General features: G+C 42.7%; 2 protein-coding genes and 1 long non-coding RNA gene across 5 annotated transcripts in view; all 3 read left to right on the forward strand.

Annotated features, from left to right (window-relative positions):
* Positions 1 to 9,759, forward strand: part of LOC311129748 (neuron navigator 3-like) — a 753,845-nt gene extending 744,086 nt beyond the window's left edge. For all 3 annotated transcript variants that reach the window (XM_084162171.1, XM_084162172.1, XM_084162173.1), the window contains 5 exons: positions 659 to 730; positions 2,225 to 2,421; positions 2,938 to 3,056; positions 3,188 to 3,391; positions 6,906 to 9,759. In XM_084162171.1, coding sequence (XP_084018297.1) covers positions 659 to 730; positions 2,225 to 2,421; positions 2,938 to 3,056; positions 3,188 to 3,391; positions 6,906 to 7,025 — 712 coding nt within the window. In that variant the 3' untranslated portion in view covers positions 7,026 to 9,759. The remainder of the gene's footprint in view (positions 1 to 658; positions 731 to 2,224; positions 2,422 to 2,937; positions 3,057 to 3,187; positions 3,392 to 6,905) is intronic.
* Positions 9,760 to 14,850: 5,091 nt separating this feature from the next.
* LOC311129400 lies at positions 14,851 to 16,178 on the forward strand. The gene is made up of 2 exons (XR_014613273.1): positions 14,851 to 15,025; positions 15,276 to 16,178. It is a non-coding gene; the product is annotated as an uncharacterized lncRNA (long non-coding RNA).
* Positions 16,179 to 16,305: 127 nt separating this feature from the next.
* LOC311129478 (uncharacterized protein) lies at positions 16,306 to 20,649 on the forward strand. The gene is made up of 7 exons (XM_084161768.1): positions 16,306 to 16,498; positions 16,771 to 16,973; positions 17,270 to 17,362; positions 17,815 to 17,910; positions 18,175 to 18,285; positions 18,720 to 18,843; positions 18,995 to 20,649. Exons 1-7 carry the CDS (start codon positions 16,456 to 16,458, stop codon positions 20,458 to 20,460), a joined length of 2,136 nt encoding a protein of 711 aa, XP_084017894.1. The 5' UTR covers positions 16,306 to 16,455; the 3' UTR covers positions 20,461 to 20,649.
* Positions 20,650 to 24,857: the final 4,208 nt, after the last annotated feature.

Here is a 24,857-nt window from a genome sequence, read left to right on the forward strand (position 1 = left end):
ATGTTGGTGATGAAGGTGATGGTAGTGGTGATGATGTTGGTGATGATGATGGTGGTGGTGATGATGATGGTGGTGATCATGGTGATGATGATGGTAGTGATGATTGTGGTGACCATGGTGATGATGGTGGTGATGATGATGGTAGTGATGATGATGGTGTTGATGATGATGATGGTGATGGTGATGATGTTGGTGATGATGATGGTAGTGACCGTGGTGGTGGTGATGAGGATGGTAGTGATGATGATGGTGGTGGTGGTGGTGGTGATGATGGTGGGGGTGATGTTGGTGATGAAGGTGATGGTAGTGGTGATGATGTTGGTGATGGTAGGGGTGATGTTGGTGATGAAGGTGATGGTGGTGGTGATGATGATGATGGTGGTGATGATGGTGGTGATGGTGATTGTGTCTAACTCAAATACAACAGTTAGAGTTAATGTGTCTATAGTGTGGTGTGGCAGTTTCACTGTGAACACTGAGATTCTATACCAACAACCATGCCATTCGTATTCTATTCAAGATAGTTTACCTACTGTTCCCTGTTAAGCACAATCACTGTTGTGAAAGGAAAGGTAAATATCCTTATTGCCTGGCCCTGGTACGTAACTGCACTGTCCTCAGTATAATTGACTTGCAAATTGTTCTGTGTTGTCTGCAGCCCATATGTGATTGGAACCATGAACCAGGGAGTGTCTTCCTCTCCCAACCTTGAGCTTCACCATAATTTCAGGTATGTGTACCCTCACCAACACTCAGACCAGGATTCAAAAGCTTCATTTGCTCTTTGCTTTGTTTTTTCTGTGCAGACAACATATTCAAGCAGATTTTTGCTAACTAACATTATTTTGGGGCCTTTTTCAACAATAAGATGTGCTGTGTTATTTAAAAAAGGGTTACTTTTTTGTTGTTGTTGTTGGTAAATCGGTTAAAAATGAATCAGTAGTCAATAGTAGAACTACCAATAAGAACATTGTGATTATGTACAGTATTTCATCAGCATTTCATTCCTGCTTCCACTACTAGAAATAATAATACCACCACCAGGTCTACTGCCAGAAATAGTTGTGTGGATGTCTTTCAAACCATTGATCTGTCAGTCAACTTCAGATATTACAGATTAGAATGTAGAAGAATACATCTTTTATATCCTGGGAGCACAGTAATTAAAGCTGCAATATGTTACTTTTTGGGTGACCAAATTCACAGAGAAATATAGATCTGTCATTCTCATTGAAAGCAAGTCTAAGAAGTGGTAGATCTGTTCTATGTGCGCTATTTCTATGCTTCCCGTTCTTAAGTTGAGTTTTTGCGTCTTTTACTTTGGTTTTGTACACCAGCTTCAAACAGCTGAAAATACAATATTTGTGGTTATGGGAAAGATATTTCACAGCGGTTTAGATGGTACAATGATTCTCTAAGCTATACTTCCTTGTTTTGTCACATAAACTGAAATTAGATTAACTATTAGAATTTTTATAACCAGAAAATGGCAGAGCGATTTCTGCATAGTGCATCTTAAACTTGGCTAATTAGCTTCACTAATTTGACCTGATTTAAATTAGAGGCCTAACACACCTGGTCATTTTTTACGTGACATATTTGAGAAGATAATGAGGTCTAATGTGGCCACAGATATATTTGTCATTGGGTGCAAAATCACTCATTTATTAACATTTTCATCACACTGTTACCATGGAGTGTACAGTAAACATCCCAGTATTTCATAAAATGCCAGGAGGCCAAATGTTGCACAACCTCCTTCCTGACTATGAGATGTGCAAGCCTCAGAACATGCAGTCATCTTTATTATGACAACTGACGACAGAGCAGTCATCACCAATGGGGCTTTATTTGGGATACAGATTTCAAATATATGCCAAACATCCTTCCTTCAAAGGACCTTTCTATGAATGTAATTTAAGGAAGATCCAAAACATCATAATTATCTTTGGGCCAAACTTGCGTGGAATTTCCCTAATGCTGAATTCCAAATCGACCCCTGGTGTCATTCTCCCTGGGCACACACAGATCTGAAAGAATTGTATCGAGGTATAAGAAACATGGTGCTTCTTTCTTTTCGATAGGCTGGTTGGAATAACCACTAGATCCAATCATTTCAGATCTACCAGAATCATGTAGCGCTGTAGCCTCCAATGCAGTCACAGCTGCTCCATAGAGTGTGATGTCTTACATGATGTCTCGTCATCCTTCTCCGTGTCTCCAGGTGGGTGCTGTGTGCCAACCACACAGAGCCAGTCAAGGGTTTCCTGGGCCGATTTCTGCGCAGGAAGCTGATCGAGACGGAGATCGACAGGAACATGCGTAGCAATGACCTCATCAAGATCATCGACTGGATCCCCAAGACGTGGCAGCACCTCAACGGCTTCCTGGAGGCCCACAGCTCCTCAGACGTCACCATCGGTTAGACAATGCGCACACGCACACTGAGTTCACATATTTCGAATGATAGTTTGACCATTGCACATATGACACTTAATAAGTGTATTTTGGTGTTATGACTTTGGCTATGTGAGATAATGCCTTGCTCAAACTGAAATGCCCTGCATGGTTGATCCGACGTCTGCATTAGCCATGCAGCATTTACGGTGATATGGCCTCTGCAGAAGTCAGGGCCTTCATACTTCTTGCGCTTCGCGGAGCAGCGCAGAGCTGTTGTCAGTGAGTTTGTGTTTATACAGGACTTCCAGCCCCCACACACCGTCAACCTATCATGTCAATGCGGAGCTATACAGAGCCCTCCGCATTGTAAAAAAAAATTGAGAGGCGCATGGCGATGCGGTACAGAGCTCAATTTGGCTTCTGCGTGCCTCCGTAGGCTCCGCAATTGCGTCACATCATCTGACCACATTTTCCAATCAAGCATAAATTGTCTCTGACCCCACCAACCACACTGAATGTGTTGTGTTCTGCCTACAGGTCCCAGGCTCTTCCTGTCCTGCCCTATGGATGCAGATGGCTCGCGGGTGTGGTTCACTGACCTATGGAACTACTCCCTGGTGCCCTACCTGCTGGAAGCCGTTAGAGAAGGGCTCCAGGTGGGTACAGACGGAGGTCAAAGGACACAAAGTAGAGGTGTACTGGTGTAGGGTGAAGTAGCCCCTATCATCAGCGTCTATGATTTCTCCCTTCGCTTAACTCATTGCTTGTTTTGTGGCCACCATTACAGCTGTACGGCAAGAGGGCGACGTGGGAGGACCCGTCCAAGTGGGTGAAGGACACCTACCCCTGGAGATCTGCCTCCTTGCAGCACGACAGCCAGGCCCTGCTCCAGTTACGGCCAGAGGACGTGGGCTACGACGGCTACTGCTCCACCAAAGAGGGCGCCTCCTCCAAACAAGTGTCCCAGAGCGACACGGAAGGAGACCCACTGGTAAGGAGAAATTAAAACAAAGCCCTGAAGGTCCAGTATGGGGATTTCATTTCATTTCTGAAGAAGGCCACTGAAGGCCGAAACGTCAATCTTTTAAACGTTGAAAGTCTAATAAAACTACGTATTTTTAATGGTGAGTGAGCGTTGCACCTTTTCCTGTCCAATTATTTAATTTCCTTCAATCATGTTTCAGAGCACCGTGTCAGCGTTAAACATTATTGAAGATAATTAAGTTGCTGCACTGAACCCTTCTTTCAGCATTTCAGTATTACAGTCCTAGGACTGAGCACCACTTCTTGGTTAGAGAGCCAGCACACCACAATGATTAATATATACATCTTGGTTAGAGAGCCAGCACACCACAATGATGAAGATATACATCTTGGTTAGAGAGCCAGCACACCACAATGATGAAGATATAAATATTGGTTAGAGAGCCAGCACACCACAATTATGAAGTTCTAACTCTAATAGCTGATGTTAGTGACCGTTTTATTTGTACAGTGATAAAAAGTATTTGATCCCCTGCTGATTTTGTACGTTTGCCCACTGACAAAGAAATGATCAGTCTATAATTTTAATGGTAGGTTTATTTGAACAGTGAGAGACAGAATAACAACAAAAAAATCCAGAAGAACGCATGTCAAAAATGTTATAAATTGATTTGCATTTTAATGAGGGAAATAAGTATTTGACCCCCTCTCAATCAGAAAGATTTCTGGCTCCCAGGTGTCTTTTATACAGGTAACGAGCTGAGATTAGGAGCACACTCTTAAAGGGAGTGCTCCTAATCTCAGCTTGTTACCTGTATAAAAGACACCTGTCCACAGAAGCAATCAATCAGATTCCAAACTCTCCACCATGGCCAAGACCAAAGAGCTCTCCAAGGATGTCAGGGACAAGATTGTAGACCTACACAAGGCTGGAATGGACTACAAGACCATCGCCAAGCAGCTTGGTGAGAAGGTGACAACAGTTGGTGCGATTATTCGCAAATGGAAGAAACACAAAAGAACTGTCAATCTCCCTCGGCCTGGGGCTCCATGCAAGATCTCACCTCGTGGAGTTGCAATGATCATGAGAACGGTGAGGAATCAGCCCAGAACTACACGGGAGGATCTTGTCAATGATCTCAAGGCAGCTGGGACCATAGTCACCAAGAAAACAATTGGTAACACACTACGCCGTGAAGGACTGAAATCCTGCAGCGCCCGCAAGGTCCCCCTGCTCAAGAAAGCACATATACATGCCCGTCTGAAGTTTGCCAATGAACATCTGAATGATTCAAAGGAGAACTGGGTGTGGTCAGATGAGACCAAAATTGAGCTCTTTGGCATCAACTCAACTCGCCGTGTTTGGAGGAGGAGGAATGCTGCCTATGACCCCAAGAACACCATCCCCACCGTCAAACATGGAGGTGGAAACATTATGCTTTGGGGGTGTTTTTCTGCTAAGGGGACAGGACAACTTCACTGCATCAAAGGGACGACGGACGGGGCCATGTACCGTCAAATCTTGGGTGAGAACCTCCTTCCCTCAGCCAGGGCATTGAAAATGGGTTGTGGATGGGTATTCCAGCATGACAATGACCCAAAACACACGGCCAAGGCAACTAAGGAGTGGCTCAAGAAGAAGCACATTAAGGTCCTGGAGTGGCCTAGCCAGTCTTCAGACCTTAATCCCATAGAAAATCTGTGGAGAGAGCTGAAGGTTCGAGTTGCCAAACGTCAGCCTCGAAACCTTAATGACTTGGAGAAGATCTGCAAAGACCAGTGGGACAAAATCCCTCCTGAGATGTGTGCAAACCTGGTGGCCAACTACAAGAAACGTCTGACCTCTGTGATTGCCAACAAGGGTTTTGCCACCAAGTACTAAGTCATGTTTAGCAGAGGGGTCAAATACTTATTTCCCTCATTAAAATGCAAATCAATTTATAACATTTTTGACATGCGTTTTTCTGGATTTTTTTGATGTTATTCTGTCTCTCACTGTTCAAATAAACCTACCATTAAAATTATAGACTGATCATTTCTTTGTCAGTGGGCAAACGTACAAAATCAGCAGGGGATCAAATACTTTTTTCCCTCACTGTATGTAAAATAGAGTGATATGAAAAGAGAGTTTGACGTTTACTGAAGCTAAGTGAAGTAATAAAAGAAGACCATGTTGGTGGACATATGGTTGTATCTTTTTTAATGGGGAAGACTACGTGTAAAAAAAAATATATATAAATAAATAATAATAAAATACAATAAAAAGAGACATCATTGAGTAAAGGTGGAAGCTAGTTTCCAAGGATACCAACGACAAACGTGATTATCTTTTGAAAGAAGAAAAGAGAAAGGGGGATTTAAACACACAACCCATTTAGCTCTGATGGGGGGATTTAAACACATATCCCATTTAGCTCTGAAGGGGGGGTTTACACACACAACCCATTTAGCTCTGAAGGGTGATTTAAACACACAACCCATTTAGCTCTGAAGGGGGGATATAAATACACAACCCATTTAGCTCTGAAAGGGGGATTTAAACACACAACCCATTTAGCTCTGAAGGGGGGATTTAAACACACAACCCATTTAGCTCTGAAGGGGGGATATAAATACACAACCCATTTAGCTCTGAAAGGGGGATTTAAACACACAACCCATTTAGCTCTGAAGGGGGATTTAAACACACAACCCATTTAGCTCTGAAAGGGGGATTTAAACACACAACCCATTTAGCTCTTAAAGGGGGATTAAAAACACAACCCATTTAGCTCTGAAAGGCGGATTTAAACACACAACCCATTTAGCTCTGAAAGGGGATTTATTCACATAACCCATTTAGCTCTGAAAGGAGGATTTAAACACACAACCCATTTAGCTCTGAAAGGGGGATTTAAACACAAAACCCATTTAGCTCTGACATTTCAGCAGCTCGTTATTCGGATGACTACGCTTTAATTCCACTTTGTGCATGATAACCGGTGCGGTGGGCGATTCCTGGGGAGTTGAATAGGAATGGGCTTTCTCTGCTGGCCACTTAATCCTCAACACATTACTGTGTAATCATCAGAGTAGGCCTGCACGGAGCTGCCCAGCCCTGGCCGCTTGCCACCTTATAGGCCCACTAGGACCATTACAGGGAACATGAAGACCTCTGTGCCAGGTGCTTTCCATATATGGTAGGAATGGGTCACTCCGTTCCTCAGGGGCTCAAGGATTGGCTGGTTTTTCATCTTTCTTTTAAAACCACGTCTGATGTAGACCTGAGGAACCAGGTGTGTGCACTTGTGTGCAATTAAGCGTGAGGCAAGTGGGAAAATCAGCTGACACTCGGGGCCCCTGGTGTCTATCCCTGAGAAAGGGCCACTGCAATGTCACCTTAATGATAAACTTCCCACCAATGATAATACCCTGTCTAATACCTCATAGTTCTGATAGTGGACTTTGAATAGCTATGTGGTGTTGTCTCTCTTTTTGTTAACCAGTCTTTTTATTGGTTGTGTGTTTTCTGTGTTTTCCAGATGAACATGCTAATGAGGCTGCAGGAGGCGGCCAACTACTCCAGCGCGCAGAGCTGTGACAGCGACAGCGCCAGTCACCATGACGACCAGCTGGACTCATCGCTGGAGTCGACGCTCTAGACAAGAGCTCGGAGAGGAGACTTCAGATGGAGTGACGGAGCGGAGCACTTTTCAGCATGGCGTCAGTGTGGCGTCAGCGAGATGTGGCGGCTCGAACGCTTCCAGGCACCCCACACATAAGACAGAGAGATGTGTGTAGTCAGGAGATGTCTGTTAGGGGGGGTCGGGGGGAGTAAACCCTCTTTGACAAAATGGAGGAGAGTTTTGGTGGTTGAGACACATTTCTCAATTTCTCCACTGGATGTGGCATCCCAAGATGCAGGCTGCACGTACACAGTGAGAGACAATTATGTCTGTAGTTCTACACCATAAAACTGGAATTGACATTGTAGTTTTATTTATGTTGATTCACGGTTGTTGTATTAATTACAGATGTTTACAAGGGCAAATTCTGGTTTTGTTTACTATGGTGCTGAACAAAAAAGGCACACATCCCTCCCGTCAAACTCTGACCTCAGACGAGCCACATGGTGCTGGTCCCGTGCCTAAACCTGTCCCTGGTTTACAGGCAACGCCAAGACCCTTGCTACCCCACTCGCCAACAAGCACAAAAAGAGCATTGTGTGTCGTCCAACCAACTGCTACTGTGAAAGAATGGGCGAGTGCCAATGTTACCGTTTGATTTACTGCCAAGTGCACCGTGACGCGTCCGTCCACATCCGCAAACAGAGTCCTTTTGGGCTTTTCACACTAGCAGACCAGTTGTTCACCCCTTTCCTTAAAAGATCGACAGCACTATACCAACAGATGGGTGCTAAAGTGAGTGATGGCTCCTTCAATCCAAGGGCCAGGTCAAGAACAAGCCTGATATTGGTGCTTTCTAACTGCAAAGCTGTGTGATACAGGTGGTGTATTACTTCAGCCTCCCTGCTGACCATCCTGAGTGGATAGGGAATTGACAGGAACACACACTTCCTGACACACAACCATTCAAATGAAGTTGTCCCATATCGTCTCAGTGGGTGCTTTAATCTTAGTATAGTAAAGGAGAGTTTTATAACTACTTTTAGGCCAACATTTCTCACAAATCCTGTCAAAAAGTATGTTGCCCAAAACCCTACACTTTTGTTTCTGACAGTAATATTGTACAAGCATAATGGCTGTTATACTGTATTTGCAAGTAGAACTGACCAATTGTATAAAAGTTCAAAGGGGTGGGCATTTATTTGTTGTTGCTTTTACCCAGTTGAGCTGGGTTCACTTGAACTGTCATGAGCACAACCCGACCCTTTTGATTTTATAGCCTAAGGAGCATGTTTTAAGCTTTCTAGGGGGGAACATTTGAAGGAGACTTTTACTTTTACATAACAGCGTGTGTTAGGGACAGAAGCCATTTTGGATTTTGATTGTCCTTCCTCCATTAATGAGTGGGTTGGTTTTGCACAGTTTGAGTGGGGGTGGGGGTGTAAATAATAAAGTATTGCACAGTGAATCAGAGATGCATTCTTCCCTGTTGATGTTATATTACGCTTCACTCGCTGAGAATTATTGTACGTTGCAAAAAAAATACAAAATAGAAATGCAAAAACCAACAAGCTGTCAGAAACAGGTGTATGTCTTGTGATGATTGGTTGTCTTGGCTATGCAGGAGGCATACGATGTACAGATATTTTTTTTAAATAACGCTGTATATTAATGTTCACAAAATCACTGATTTGGGGAGCAGAAAATTCAATTTATCAAGAAAAGCAAATCTGGTCATTGTCACAGCTTTCCCTTTTGTGTATTCTCTGGAACTAGTATTTGGTTACTCATCCCCCTAGTCAACAGGCGAAAATTCACTTCACAAAGCATTACACTGTGACATTTATTCACTTCCCAAAGCATTACACTGTAACATTTCTGAAATTACTTTAATTCAGTCTTGTATTCACCGGTTTTAGTAGAATCCAATTTTTTTGTCATCCCATTCCGAGGTACTGTTTGCCTGCTGTTGTGCTATTTACAATTCCAAATAACAGGTGCTACTGGTCAACTAAATCTATCAGATTCCATTTTCTGCAGACAATGTTGTCACAACCTCAGGACAAGCAACAAAGCCTCTTGTCATCACATGGCTGTGACAAATTTATTTTCTGTTTTGTTTTTGCATGCATCATTGTTGGTCTACGCCATCAGCCTGCATCTAAACTTAGAGCCTGACACACCCACATACACACACACACACACACACACTCACACCCATCCATACCCTCACACCCACCCACACACAAACACACATTCACTCACACACACCCACCCACACCCTCTCACCCACCCACACATACACTCACACATTCACTCACACACACTCACTCACACACACCCACACACACTCATGCACGAACGCACACACTCAAGCACACATGCATGCACACACTGTCGGTAAGACATAGCTTCCTTCCAACACAGCAGAAATCTATTCATGATCACGTGCACTCCTCCCTGCTCCCCTAGTGCACCATCAGTTGCCAAGTTAACCAAAAGTTTTCACAACCCAAACAGTGTACCGTTATGTCATTGTGACACCAATCAATTGCAATTACATCTTAGTTGAAAACATTGCATTTACTACTTTGAGAGAAGAGTTTCTTTTTTGGTGAAACATTTGTCCTTAAATGTTTTATATTTTGTACATTTGTATGTAACATATCGTGTAAATAGACAGAGACAGCGATTTAAATCATCTGGAGGGATTTTGTAGTCTTTGTAAAGCCCTAATAAATGGTATTTGGTGTCACATGAGCAAACAGAATGTGTGTCCTGTTCTCTCTCATGTCTCTGTTCATTTTTTATCCACTTTCCCATATCTTCCTTCTAGTACAGACTTGGAGATATCCAAAACAAATGTTGAGACACACAACTGGTCTTGACTTTATTTACGGTTGCTCTTCGCTAGTGTGCAGATTTCTATTAACATACATTTGTTTGGTAATTAACTTTGTTTCTGCCAGAGCCAGGACCTGCATCTAGACATACAGCCAAATATTTTTTATAACTAAACCAAGATAGACCACAGCCTGTTGTTTCCAATGGGAACAAATGAGTCATAGTGGGCAGGACAAGCAAGGATGTGGGCAGAGCCAAGCACGAGCTAGCGAGATCCTATTGGAGCATTCTAGCATCATCTGCATATTTCCATTAGGGAACGCCTCCTCTGTGAAGTGCGCGTTGTGCTCATTCTTCTATTTAGACATGCAGCTGTGCACAGGGTTTCCACATAGTTCTACAGTTATCAGGTACAGTGGCTTGCGAAGGTATTCACCCACCTTGGCATTTTTCCTATTTTGTTGCCTTACAACCTGGAATTAAAATTGATTTTCTGGGGGGTTTGTATCATTTGATTTACACAACATGCCTACCACTTTGAAGATGCAAAATATGTTTTATTGTGAAACAAACAAAAAAACTGAAAACGTGTGTTTTCACATAGTTCTACAGTTATCAGGTAAGTCATGACAGTCAGTGTGTAAAAGTGTATATCCAACCGGCTGAATATACTCTACCTGGAGGCGGTCCTCTAACCCAATGTTAAGTTGTAAACCTTTCCCTAATACTAACCCTTACCTCACTGAAACTATGCCTTAACTTAACAGTAACCTAACCCTCATAAAGAATAATGTTGGGGATTGAAGGTGCTGGCTGGGTAACACTATTATGCCCAATGGATTATGCCACTGTAACTGATTACTGTGCCACTCCAGGGCTTTGCCAACAAGTGTTTGTCTATCATTCAGCTTTGACTTACCTATCCATAAAAATGCACATTTGTGCCCATGTCAGTGAGCTACTGGATGAGTAATGGCCAACCCTGTGAGCCACTTTAGAGCTCTGACTGCAAGTGCTCTTGATCAAATACATATTGGAATACTAAAAAGCTCACTGGTAAAGGACGGTACGTTCACATTCTGTTACTAGTCCCACAAAAGCTGGCCTCAATAAGAAAGATGTCAGCAACTCCAGTTCCAGTTATGATGTTAAATGGTCAATTGTTATTAACAGGGGTTCCTTCAAATATGTGGTTTCTGAAAGTACAGAATAAAGAGGAATGATTAGTAATTAGAATACAATATCAGGTTATCAGTTATAATAAATAATACAATATAACAATACATTAATATTATGAACTGCTATAATAGTAAGCGCATACATTGACAATGGGATATTCTAAATTGTATCCTCCTCGCGTCCTCTCTCTCTCCTTGCCGCCTCCTCAAAACCCATTGGATGAGAAAGCCAGAGGTCCCGCCCCTCTGACCCTTTCTTCCAATGGGTTTTGAGAAAGGGGTGATGAGAGAGGACATGAGGAGAGTGCAATTGAGAAAAGGCCCTTGAGTTATAAATGCACCAGTAGTTACATAGGGAAACCGGACAATTAATTGGAACCTGATTGGGGAAGAAGGGGAGTGTGAGAGAGGGTTGGAGGTCGGAAATGGCGGCGAGTAGTACGGACGAAATGGAGGAAATTTAGATAAAGTTGGTGAAGCAACAGCTGTGCTGGAAAGAGACCAATATGGGTGTCTCTTCTGATGGTATGGAGCGGGAGGATGAGGGTCAAGGACCGGAATGGTCGGTAGTGGAAAGACATAGGAAGAAGAGAGATCATGATACAGAAAGCAGTGGAGTGCCTAGTAAAGAAAGCATAAAGAGGGTCAAAGTAGGAAGCAAGAGTAGTGATGTGTTGGAGTGGAAAGTGGTAATGGTGTTTGATGAGATCACAGGGCCTCACTTACACCCTATCCGACTAACTAATGCCGTAGAGAAAGAGGTAGGTGAAGTGAAATTAGCTTGGTTCATTGGAAATGGTAGATTGTTAATATTGTGTTGTAGCTAGGCTCAGCAAGAGAAGATACTGAAAATGGAAAAGCTTAATGGGAAGAAGATTAAAAGCCATGTCCGTATTGCTTATGCTAGATTGAGGGGAGTCATCACTGGGGTCCCAATATCTATGTCCACTGATGATATTAAAGAAAATGTGAATTGTGGCTGAAAGGTTGATCAGTAGGAAAGAGGGTCAAAGAAGTGAAAGCTTATCAGTGATGTCTTGCCGGGAAAAGTACAGATAGGATTCCTTAGTTTCAATGTTAGAGAATTTGTCCCATATGCACGGTGGTGTTTTAAATGCCAAAGAAGGGGACATGTAGCTGCTTAGTGTAAAGGAAAGAAAAGATGTGGCAAGTGTGGAGGAGCACATGATTACGGGGAATGTGGAAGCAATGTGAAGGTTAAGTGCTGTAATTGTGGGGGAGAACACAGTGCAGCATTTGGTGGATGCCAGGTTCAGAGAGAGGCTAGAGAGGCTCAGAAATATAGGATCAGTCATGATGTATCATATGCAGAGGCCATAAAACAGATTGGTAGAACTACAGTGTGGACTGATGGAGCTTACATGGGTGTACCTGTAGTATGTGTACCAACTGTCGGGGCTGGTGCTTCTGATGGTGTCAAAGGACACTTTGATAATGAATAAAGTTGACTTTTCAGCTTTTATTGGTAAGGTTATCAATACGACTCGGGTTGTGGAAAGCAGAAATGCCAGGTTGAAGCTTATTGTGGAGACAACAAAATAGATATTGGGGGTAACAGATGTTACTGTTGAAATGGTTGTTGACATGCTGAACAATCCTAAGGGTGGAGTGATTCAGCATGATATAGGTCAAGTTTATTGGAGTTGGGGAGGGGTTTTTTGGGGAGGGGGGAGGGTGTGGTAGAAGTTAGGGATTTATTTCGTTTTGAATTTTATTTTCATGGTAATACAGAATTGGACAGATCATGATTGATTGTACATTCCAGCACAGTAGGTGGCAGCATGCACTTTAAACGTTTGTTTGCGGACTGCCATGATATCATAGAAGAAGAAGACACAGAAGAAGAAGAAGAAGAAGAAGAAGAAGAAGAAGAAGAAGAAGAAGAAGAAGAAGAAGAAGAAGAAGAAGAAGAAGAAGAAGAAGAAGAAGAAGACGAAGAAGAAGAAGAAGAAGAAACCAGACTATAAGTGCCACTAGGTGGAGGCAAAGAGTAAGAAGAGAAATTGGCCCAGGGGCGATCGAGGAGGTAGAAACGGAGGAGGGAGGAATCCGGGAGGAAGAGAGCGCGCTTGTTTGAAATGGAAAAGCGTTGCGGTAGATGTTGATAAAGAAGAACATCAAGACAAAGCAGCTGCTTTACAAGTGGGATGCACTGTTGAGCACTACATCCCGAGGGGTTCGTGCTGATTGTACAGAGATTGTGACAGCCGGTTAAATGGAGTCCCTTGACATGGCAAGAACAAGATTTATGTCAGGAGAAGTGCAGTATTATCATAAGGAGAGGAATGGAGGGAAAAAAGAGAGGCAGAGTAGGTCTAAGAGAGAGAGGGAGGAAGAGGGTGAGTTTGAGTCGGTTAAAAATGGCGGGGAAAAGGGAGATGGTTTGTTAAAGAAGAATGATAGAAAGCAGAGTGAGTTGAAGACAGGAGGAGAAATGGAAGTGAATGAGGGCGAAGTATTGGAGATGGTAGGTGTTGTGAAGTTCTCAGAGCCCGAGGCTTGCACCGAGGGTCAGGATAAAGATGAGTCTGTGACAGTAGGAGTGAAGTTTTTGGAAAAAGTGGACCCTTGCCTTTTGGCTGATCCATTTGTGGTTTCAGGGTGGGTGAAAACAGAGTTGGGTGCTGTGGAATCGGTGAGGGTAACCAGAAGTGGTCTTGTGATAATTGTTTGTGTTTCTGCTGGTCAGAGGGAGCAGGTGCTCCGTGTTAAACGAATGGGGGCAAGAGATGTGAATTGTTTTGCTCTCAAGAAAAGGGTGCCATTGAAAGGAGTGATTACTGGGATAGTGGTAAATGTGAAAGCTGACCAACTGAAGGGGAAGATTCCCGGTGTTTGTGATGCTCGTTGTTTGGTGTGACACAGACAGGGTGGCGTGAGTGGAGAAACAGAAGAGTCATTGTCTGTTCTTTTGAGTTTTGATGTTGAGTCTTTGCCCGACAAAGTGATGTTAGGATATATAAGTTATCCTGTACGAGCTTTTGTGCCGAATACATTACGTTGTTACAGGTGTCAAGCTTATAGGCATGTGGCAGCAGTGTGTAGGAGGGAGGTTCCTAGGTGTGCAGAAGGGCATGAGACAAAGGAATGTGTAGCATTGGGGAAAGTAGTGGTATGTGTTAATTGTAGGGGTGCCCATGGGGCTGGGGATCAGTAATGTCCAGTGCCAGAGAGGCAGGTTGAGGTTTCCAGGGTTAGAGTAGTGCAGAAGTTGTCATATGCTGAGGCAGTGAAGAAAGTAGAGGAAGATGGGTCAAGGGGGAGGGATCCTGAGAGGAGTGGTGTGAGTAGTAGATCTGTACCAGTACATAGGGATAAACCAACAAGTGATATAAGTTTCAGTAAGATTGGATTTTTTGCATTTACAGCAATGGTTATCAACTGTACGGCAGGGATGGAACGTAAGTCGCAGAAAAGAGAGGTTGTGGTGGCAGCTGCAGAGAGGTATTTTGGTGTGCGAGACTTGACATCAGAAGAGTTACAGGGTGTGTTAAGTGGTGGTGTCCCATCCTTTCAGGCTGTTGGCCTGAAGTAGGACTAAATAGATTTAAATAGTGGAGTATGGTATTTTTAGTTTGTCGTATTTTTACATTTTATTTTTCAGTTTTTTGTGAGTGTAGTGTTAGATGGTAGGGTATTTGTTGTATTTTTTAAATATATTTTTTTTATTCTTTTTTTTTTTTTTTTATCTAGCGAAGTATAAGGGAGTTATACTCCAGACTAGTAGGTGGCGGTAATGCAACATTTATTTGCTGCCAACTGCAGTTAAACCTCATCGAAGAAGAAGAACAAAAGTAAGAAATAAACAGGGCTACGATATCACTGGGGCGGTGCGCTTCTGTCCACAAGCTTCCTGAAAATGGTCTCGGAAGAGAGTTTGGACGCGAAAGGAGCTTTGGTATCTTTACCAAAACACTCATACTGGTTTGACTTTTGGCTGTTTGACATCGCATTTTTCCTCGTTATGTATTTCATAGTTCCGTAGCTAAAATGGTAAGTTTGAGTACTACTGCAAAACCCCAGATAGCTAGCTACAAATTAGACTTGCTAGCTATGGTGGCTAACGAAGTGAGAGTGCCAGTAAAGTTTGTTGTGTTTGGGTAAACCCTGTGTATTTTAAAGTCAGCTAATTTATCATATTAAAAAATATACAAATAGCACTTAAAAATATATATATCTGGTTGCCCACCTGAACATGTGTATTCAAGAGAATTAATAATTTGTTGAATTGTATCCCTTGCAGGAGTGACTTGGAATTCTAAACCTGAAGTGCTGCCCCCTTTAACCATGACCCCCTGTTGGCTGAAATGATCGATATTTAAAAAGGAGTGTTTACACCATTTGAGGTATATGGTTTACACGCCTCGACCAGATTGAAAAGCAGATTGGTGATTCAAAGTTAATTATATTGGTTGTCTTCCTTTGTTAGGCCTATGTTTTGTTTTTAACTGCCCACATTTTGTTGATATATTACCAGAGCCATATGATGGCGCAGTGTATTAGTTTAAATAAACTTTAAATTGAATAGTTTAACATTCAATAAAATAATGAATTTGGACAATGTAGGTATTATATGGAATATTTACCAGTATTTGTCCAGAAAAGTTCAAGATTGTGAGACTATAACATTTTAATATACCTGTTGAAATCATGAATCAAGACAATGATTTGTGGTAGTCTGACTATTTCAAATGTGAAACTCAACTTCAAGACAACACCTCACTCTGGATAAAAGTGACTGCTAAATGACTGCAGTGTCACATTAACTGCAGGTTAACATGATGTAGCTAGTGGAATAAAGTGTATTCTCCCTAAAACGTGTATGTCTGGTTGGACATGAGACAAATGAGAGAAGGTGACTTTATTGAGCCACCTGACCACGATGATTGGAACAAGATTACAGCAATAAGGGAAAAGGGATGAAGAAATGTATTCCCGGCCTCTTGAACAAAGATCCTACTGAAACTGTATCGGCATAAACCATATGTGTTATTCCATGTTGTCTGGAATTAAAGTGGTGTATACTATGAGGTAATAATCTTCTGTGACTATAAATATGTTTATTTGTCACATTCTGAGATGTGCATAGGGTAATCATATTTAATCATAATTTGGACACCGTATGTTTTATAAAAATATAATTTGTTTTTGTTTCTGTGTTATTTTGTGGTAGCATAGTAAATAAAGAGAGCTAGATGTCATCTGGTCGGTAGGTAGCAGTATAAGCGCATTTTCCCCATTGATGGACCAGAGAGGAAGAAAACTTTCCCGGAAGATAACAAAAAAGAATAGGCAGGACGCTAGCCTGCCAGATAGTGGATAAGCTAAACTATTATACCCCTACATGTCTTTCTGGGTTTAATATAAACCAAACTAGTTAATCATTTTAAGTTATTATATAAGTCACAACTCAATACTTCATAATGATGGAAATCTGTGTCACGACAAAACCATTGGAGAATGCAGGTTCGTTTAAAATAAGTAGCTAGCTAACGTTGGCTAGCTAGCAACTTGTGGCTAGTTGTAGCAAAGAGAGTAGACTAGCTACTAGATAGATCGAATAGATAAGATAGTTGGGACACCTGATTCACATTTATTTAGATCTTTATTTTCTAGCGTCTACGCAAGTTATGCGGCAATGTAACTTTATGCCTCCTAACGGTCACTACCACAAATTATTGTCCCAAGATGGTCTCATCTCCCCTTCACCAAACTCACTGACCCATTTTTGCCCGTAGATATCTTCCTCCCGTTATCCTCTTTGCGACTGTTGATACCACCTCTGAGGCTGCTCTCTGCGGCCATGTGGCAAGTAGCGCAACGAAGAGATGTCATGGATTATGAGAAGCTAGAGGAGTTTGTCGGCCTTGTGACAGCGACAGTTCCAGACCTGCTGAATGAGAAACAGAAGGCCAAGCTCCTTCTGCGGCTGCGAACAAGGGTTAGTAGCGGATAGATGTTAAGGATGTTGTTTACGTAAACTGGAACCCCTAACAGCAGTAGTTTTGCCATAGTGTTTAGCGCTATCTCTGATTAAGACTATTTCTTTATCTTGGGGTTTATGTAGCTGCTGATCGGTTATGGTTAGGTTCTGTACATATTCCTGATTGCATGTGGGCTGTCCATGGTTCTGATCGGTTGGGTTCTGTCTATTGTCCCGATTGCTCAGATTCTGTAGGTGGTCATCATTGGTTGGATGCTGTTGTCTACTTTCTTGAATACTGTTATTCCTTTCAGGTGATACTAGAGTTGTGTTCTGCTGATCATACAGCCGATATCCAGATCATCCAACCCCACCTGGACAGAATTCGCCCCCCTGGACACACAGGGGTAAGTGTTGATACTCCGTGGAGGACAACTGTTCAATTTGGCCGGGGGCCATATGTATCAAGCTTCTCAGAGTAGGAGTGCTGATCTAGGATCAGGTCCTCTCTGCCCTTGTAATCTTATTCATTGTGATATAAAAGGCTAAACTGATCATAAATCAGCACTCTTACTTTGAGATGCTTGATGCATATGGCCCCTGGGCTTCATGGAACCGCCTTTGCCATTCCTATCATTTGAAATTCGCTTATTTAAATAATTTATTTGCATAGGATAAGATACAATTAAAACATTGACATATTGAATAAACAACGTTCAGATCCTTTGCACCAATTTCCAGTGCTTGCTCCTATATGTCAAGGCCATCAAGGACTGCAGTGTTGCTCCCTCTTATTTTCAGGCCTGGGTGACGGTGGTTTACTGTTCCCTTATCACTGAGTGTGACTTCTATTTCACAGAGTGGAGATGCTGAGGTGGATGCAGAGGAGGCCATCTTCCTGGAGCTCATCCAGACTCTGCTGAAAGACCCAGCGGAGAGAGAACACTTCTTCCAGGTCAGTCTGTCTCCATCAAATGTTAATGTCCATCTTCTCTCTCTAGCTTCCTGGTTCTGTTTAGTTACCAAAGACAATATTTACAGTCCTTGGAATTATATTCCTCCGGAGGGAAGTTTCCCCTAGGTACAGATCTAGGATCAGCTTCCCCGCCCCCAATCTGACCTTGACCATCAGTGGGGTAAATGCAGAACTGACCCAAGATTAGCATCTAGGGGCAGCTTCAACCTACACCAATTATTTCCCCATCTATCTTGATTGCAGGAGGTGTTTCCAACGGAGTACGGCGCCAACTATGACACAGATATGCAGCTACTTGTGTGGGAATTCCTCTCTAAACTGGAGAAGATACTGCCAGTACCAGACCTTGGACAGGTACCACAAAGTAACACTTCACTAAGTCACCTTAAGCTGCGTTCAAGTCACCTTCTGTTTTTGTATTGTGTATTGGGAAAATAGTGCAGTGCTCACCAGGATGACAACATTAGACTGGTTAAGTTATAGGAGGGTAATATATCTTCTGTATCTTATTTGGAGAAGATATCCAAGCTGTACTGTCACTTTCTGCACATAACCTCTGCCTTATAGCCACTCTGGGGCCACACTGTTAGCCCGAGGTGCTAGGCAGAGCCTGAGGTGCTAGCCAGCAGCTTCTCTGGGTTTCTTGAAATGGGCCTAGCATTTTGTAACTTCATCGAAATATAGTATGATGTGGAGCATTTTTATAAAATATTTCAATTTAGGGAGAAAGAAACATGTAAACTTTCCAGCATATTGTCACTCACTTCTTTGTGTCTTTGCTCCTATAGACTGTGTCATGGCTCAGTTCCGCCCCCTCTGTCCTGGATGAGTGTTTGCAGGCCCTCTCTCAACCAGAGGACCTGAAATCCCTGCTGCAACACCACACATGTCTTGAGAACTTGGGCACTCAGAGTAAGGAGGAAATATTGAATGTCTTTCTCTGTTACTACATAGAATAAGATGTGGAGACTGTGGTATGCCCTGTAAAAACAACCACTTAATGCTTGTGCTGTCCCTGTCTCACTATTAGTCTCCCTTTCTTCTTCCCATTGTATTCCTTCAGGTCACACCATTGAGATGTCTTCCCAGGTCTTTGCCTGTTCCCAGTGCCCATTCTTTCACATGCAGGAATCCTACCTCCTCCAGCACATTGAGCAAAATCACCCAGAGGAGTACAGCAAGCTCCAGAAAACTGAAGAGAAACCAGCGCCTCCCAGGAAAAAGTTCCCCCGTCCTGAATTCCCCAAGCCTTTCCCTATCCACGCAAGCTCTGAACCCGGTGCGCACACGTGCCACGAGTGTGGAAAGACTTTCACGCGCTCGTCAGACGTGACCAGGCACCAGCGCATTCACACAGGGGAGCGTCCGTACACCTGCAAGGAGTGCGACAAGGGTTTCAAAAACTCCTGGGATCTGACGAGGCATCAGCGGATTCACACCGGGGAACGCCCATATATCTGCCCTCAATGTGGCAAGGGGTTCACCCAACTAGGCCTACTATCACTGCACTTCACAAGAACACCTTGTGGCCAGAGTGCTGATCCCCCGCTACAGTCCACAGAGCAACAGGAGGAGGAGCCAAACGACAAAGGGAGTGGTCAGTACAAGTGCCAGAAATGTGGGGCTAGCTTTGACACCATACTAGAGCGGCTGAAGCATAGGCAAACCCATGTGGTGAATCGCCAGTACAAGTGTTCCCAGTGCGAGAAGATCTACGGCCGTCCGTCTGACCTGAGGAGACATCAGATGAAGCACACCGGAGAGAGACCCTTCCCCTGCGCAGAGTGCGGCAAGGGCTTCACTCACGTGTGGCTGCTGAACAAGCACCGGCAAATCCACACCAAGGAGCGGCCATACCCGTGCCCGGAGTGTGGCAAGAGTTTCACCCAGTTACAGATACTGAACAGACACCAACTGATTCACAACGGGCAGAGGCCTTTCCAGTGCTCCTACTGCGAGAAAAGCTTCACTCAGCTCGCAGGCCTGACAAGACATGAGAGGATTCATACAGGGGAGAGGCCATATCTCTGCACCGTCTGTCAGAAGACCTTCCTAACACATGGGGAGCTGGTAAGACACCAACGCAGCCACAGCGATTTCAGACCATTCTCTTGCTCCCAGTGTCCCAAGAGCTTCAAAACCAAGCGTGCACAGAGTGAACACATGAATACCCACACAGGGGAGCGACCGTTCTCGTGCGCACACTGTGGAAAGGAGTTTGCTAAGTCTACTTCACTCATAAGACACAATCTGATGCACACAGGGGAGAGACCGCATCAGTGCACTCAGTGTGGCAAGACCTTCCTTACCTCTGGGGAGCTGCTCCTCCACAGGCGAATACACACAGGGGAGCGGCCATACCCGTGCTCAGTCTGTGAACGGAGGTTTAGGTGTTCATCAGACCTGACCATGCATCTGCGGACACACACAGGAGAGCGGCCATACTCCTGTCTGTTGTGTAAAAAGTGCTTCTCCACGTCAACGCGTCTCAAAAGGCACCTGCGCACTCACATAGGGAAAGGTGTGTAATCATGGCGAGAGCCTTTGAAAATATTGTCAAGTATATTAATTTATTTTCCAAATCATGTTTATGGACTGCATTACAGAATAGTATAAGGTGACATAATATATGCATTTTACTAAGAAACTCAGCCTTACAACACGCCTCTATAATTTTTTTAAATCATGCCTTCAATTCACATTAAACATTTTAATTTCAACACTTGGTGTGGAATTTTTCTTGGCTGATCTCTCTTTTGTATGTCTCTGTTAACATTCCGACCAATAAATGTTGTACACACATTTCCAACAGCAGACCCGTTAGATCAGCCCACTGCCCATAAACTAGTCAACTGAAAAACAATATGGTGCTCCCTCCCTGATCAGATTGCTTTCCTGTTTCGCTATGTACTGCACCAAGCAAGGTTGATGTGAAATAATTATAAATGGAAAGATAACCTCAAAGGGGTAAAGCAATGTGAGAAACTTAAATATAAGCAACCAATGATTTAAATGATCATTGGGCACAATGGTAAGGTTTGGTTAGGTAATTATAACCTGAAGTTGAGTTGACAAAATTAAATTCTAACACAACTACACAAATAGGCTACTGATATACTAATAGGCTTTTTCTGATAATGACATAAACCATATCAAGGATGAACATGTAAAATTTTAACATTTTATTTAGAATGCTTAGGTCATCAGTCTCTGTCGCGTCGTTGCCATTGTTCAACGTTCTACAGATGCCGCTGCATATTGATGTACAACTGATGCTCAGTCTTTCTGAACGGGGGGCTAATGAATCAGGAAATACGATGACATTGCTAAAGTAGACAAAATTAGTAGAACACAAAATTGGCATCATTATGATGTCAAGTTTACTTTAGAGAGATGGCAATGTTGCCATGAGCTAGTAAAATTCGTCAGAAAAAGCTAGCAATGCTAACTAAAATGTCGGTGCTCTCCCCTCAATCGTAGCTAGCTAGTTAAAGTTATACTGCATCTAAAGTCAATCTGGCGACATTACAATGATGACAAAAGCTTGTCCTACTAATTATTTGCCTCCTTTTGAAATGTCATTGTGTTTCTAAGCACAGTAATGCACTTCATACGAGATCTCCATCAACACCAAGACCACATTTAGTAGAATACTCAGTTGGGCATCAGTTCTAAAACGAACGTTCAAAACTATATTGTGACGAACGTGCAACGTAGGAATATAATTAAACTACGTAATGTTATGACACGTCATTTAACTGTGTTCAATTTGTTTTGAACGTAAGCAACTGCTACAATGCCAAAGAGAGGGAGAAAGGTATGTTGATAGCCTATTTTTTTTTTACAGCTACAAAACTAGAATTTCTTACCAGATAAGATACTGTAGAAGTCGTGTTTCAAACGGTGCTAACTTGTGTGTGTATTTGTTTCTTTTAACATGGAACTAGAAGAAGAGGTCAACCCCCATAACCATCGAGAACGCCAGGTGAAATGACATTAGAAAACTGAGGCCTACATAGATACTATTTAATTCTAATATGTAATTCTATGTTTAGGCCTATATGAAATGTATTCCCAGAAAATAATCAAATTAATTATCTAAAATTGACATTCATGTCACATGAAACCCTAGCTGACTAAACTCAACTCCATGGTGAAGGACATTTCTGATTAACTCCACCAACAGAGTGGAGCAGAGACCAGTCAGGCTTTGTGGAATTCAGCTCTGACTACATTGATTCGCCCAAGGTCAATATTTAAAAATAATAATGAAACTCTTACCTTGTACCTATGTTTGTCCTTTGTAGTTGCGTGCCTTTCTTTGTTTGCTGAAATCCATACTTTTTCAATAAACGTTAATCAAATACAGCCACCTACTGTTTCCTTAAGATTCAATTGGCACATGCGCATTTGTACTGAGTTGCCATCTTAGAGCAACAGCAATGAGCAAACAGTCAGTGGTTGTATTTGATTAGCGTTTATTGAAAAAGTATGGATTTCAGCAAATAAAGGCACGCAATTACAGAGCACAAACGTAGGTACAAGGTAAGTGTTTCATTATTTACATTATTGACCTTTGGGCGAATCGATGTTGTCGGAGCTGGATTCCACAAAGCCTGTTCATCAGAAACTTCCTTCACCATGGAGTGGAGTTTAGTCAGCTAACACATAGCTGACTAAGACATATGTGGTCAAATACCTGCAGGAACAATGAGAAGACACCTGACTCAATACGCCATTACGCAGGAGAAATTGTGGTGAGCCATCAACTGTGAACTATGCCTTTGCTCTGTGTATGTGCTTTCACTGTATAAACATTTGCCTTGACTTTGTATTAATAAACCTGCATCGTCTTAAACATACATCTTGTATTTACTTGTAGGAATGCATTGCCCAGTCAACCACTGCTTTCTCTCAGGAAGATGTTTCCGGTGTAGGCCTACATAACATCTTGGGGAAGACGGTAGAGGGCCTTCTCCAAAAAGTGTGCGGAGGGGTCTCGGGCGTCCTGAACAAATATTTGTTTGGGGTGGGGGCGTTGTCTGATTCGGTGATCCCAGTACATCTCTTGCCTGTAGCTCCAAATGTGGACAATCAGAAAATTGAAAAAAGATGGCAGGACTGCACTGAGGAGGACTGTGAACTTATAATTATCAGACTGACAGGGACTGTAATTATTACCATGTTGGATAGCTTTATGGAGAGTTGCAGGATGGACACCACACACAGTTCATTCTTAGAAGAACTGGGGCTCACCGTGGAAATGGAAAAGGTCATACGTGAAGTAGCAGAATGTGCAGCAAACGCCACAACCACCGATTTCAGTCAGTTCACTGTCGGAGGAGTTCCTCTCTTTCAGAGACCACTGAGCAATCTCTCTTCTGGGCCCAGTCAACCAGCACACCCCCAAAATGCCTTGCCAACATTCACTGTTCCCACACCTGTTTCAAAGGTGAGCTCAGCCAGTCCCAAATCCACTGGCTCAGGGAAAGGGTCCTCATAAGTCAGGAAGCCAAGACAATCAACAGAAGGAGTTCAGAGACTCTCCGAAAGGCAGCAGGACCCAGGGGAGGAGATCACATCTCTAGTGATTGAAACCATTCTACGGTCAGTTGCTGATTTAGGCAGGCATGGACTTCTACCAAGCTGCACCCAGTAGACAGGATGGCCCCTTTTTTATGGCGGTGATGCAGAGAACAAATGCTTGAAGCCAATTCATAATAGCACTAATTAAACAAATATGTTGTTAAAAGGTGAGTCAGCAGTTTATTTCTATGGCAACAAAGACATTAAATAAAGTCAAATGTACTACTGTTTTTTTTTTATGAAAGCCTTATGAAGGGATGCATCACAGAACTTTGTGTTAAAATATGAATGTCAGTTACAGAACCAAGTATTGAATGTGAAATGGCAGTGCAGATATCATGATATGATATTTTCCAACAACTAAATAATGTTTAACCAAACTGTTCCCAGACTCCATCCAATAATACATTCAGGTCACCAGATGGCATGCTCCTCTAGTAGAATAGCAACGATTATAGCAAGCAACACTGTATGAAAGCTCATATAGCCTAATAAAATCAACATTTTTCTAAAATATGAAAGTTAAAACAAAACAAAAAGGAGTAGAAGTTACATGCCTCAGTTTCTCAATATGGGTTCTGATTTTCTATATTCAGGAGTTGCATATTCCTTTCCCTTGGACCAATGGTGGGGAGTAGGCTATACATTGGAACCAACCTCAGGGCTCACCAGCCATACAACCAACAATGCAGTTTTCATATGTGATTTGAGTCTGTACTCATAAAACACATGCCAAGATGCTAACACTTAAAAGGTATTGTTCAGCTGACACAATATGTAATGTTTCCCAGTATATAGAGTCAACAGGTACAGGTATTTTAAGTGTTCCCCCCACATTAAAGCCATTTATGCAAAGAAAACAGGCTACAATATACACACACACATACATACACACACAAAGGAAAAAAACAACTAGGTCGCAGTTGTAACACTGTTGCACATGGAGCCTGGTTTGGCCTGGTCCAAATGAGCCAGTGGACAGCGCCTAGTGCTGAAAACGTGAACGCGCTGTTTGGACATTTGGCATCTGACGTAGCAAGCTAGCTAAATTATTCTACAAACGCGTCGAATACTTGAACACAAACAATCATCAACTAGTTGCTTGCTAAAAGAAACAGCAAAAATAGAAGCTCGCTAGCTCCCTATGTTTGCTTGATATATTTTAACTCTAGCGTTTCAATGTGTTTGTTTGAAGGACGCTGTGATGGATATTGACAAAATAACAAAGGAGGTAAATTATCTTGAGTTATGAGTTGTTTGCCATTTTTTTCAATGAATTTTTTTTTTCCACTTCAATTGCGTTGCTAATTTTGCTAGCTAACGTTAGTTGCTGACAATGC

The sequence above is a fragment of the Coregonus lavaretus genome, assembly GCF_964263955.1.
Source record: "Coregonus lavaretus genome assembly, chromosome: 5".
Taxonomy (NCBI): Eukaryota; Metazoa; Chordata; class Actinopteri; order Salmoniformes; family Salmonidae; genus Coregonus; species Coregonus lavaretus.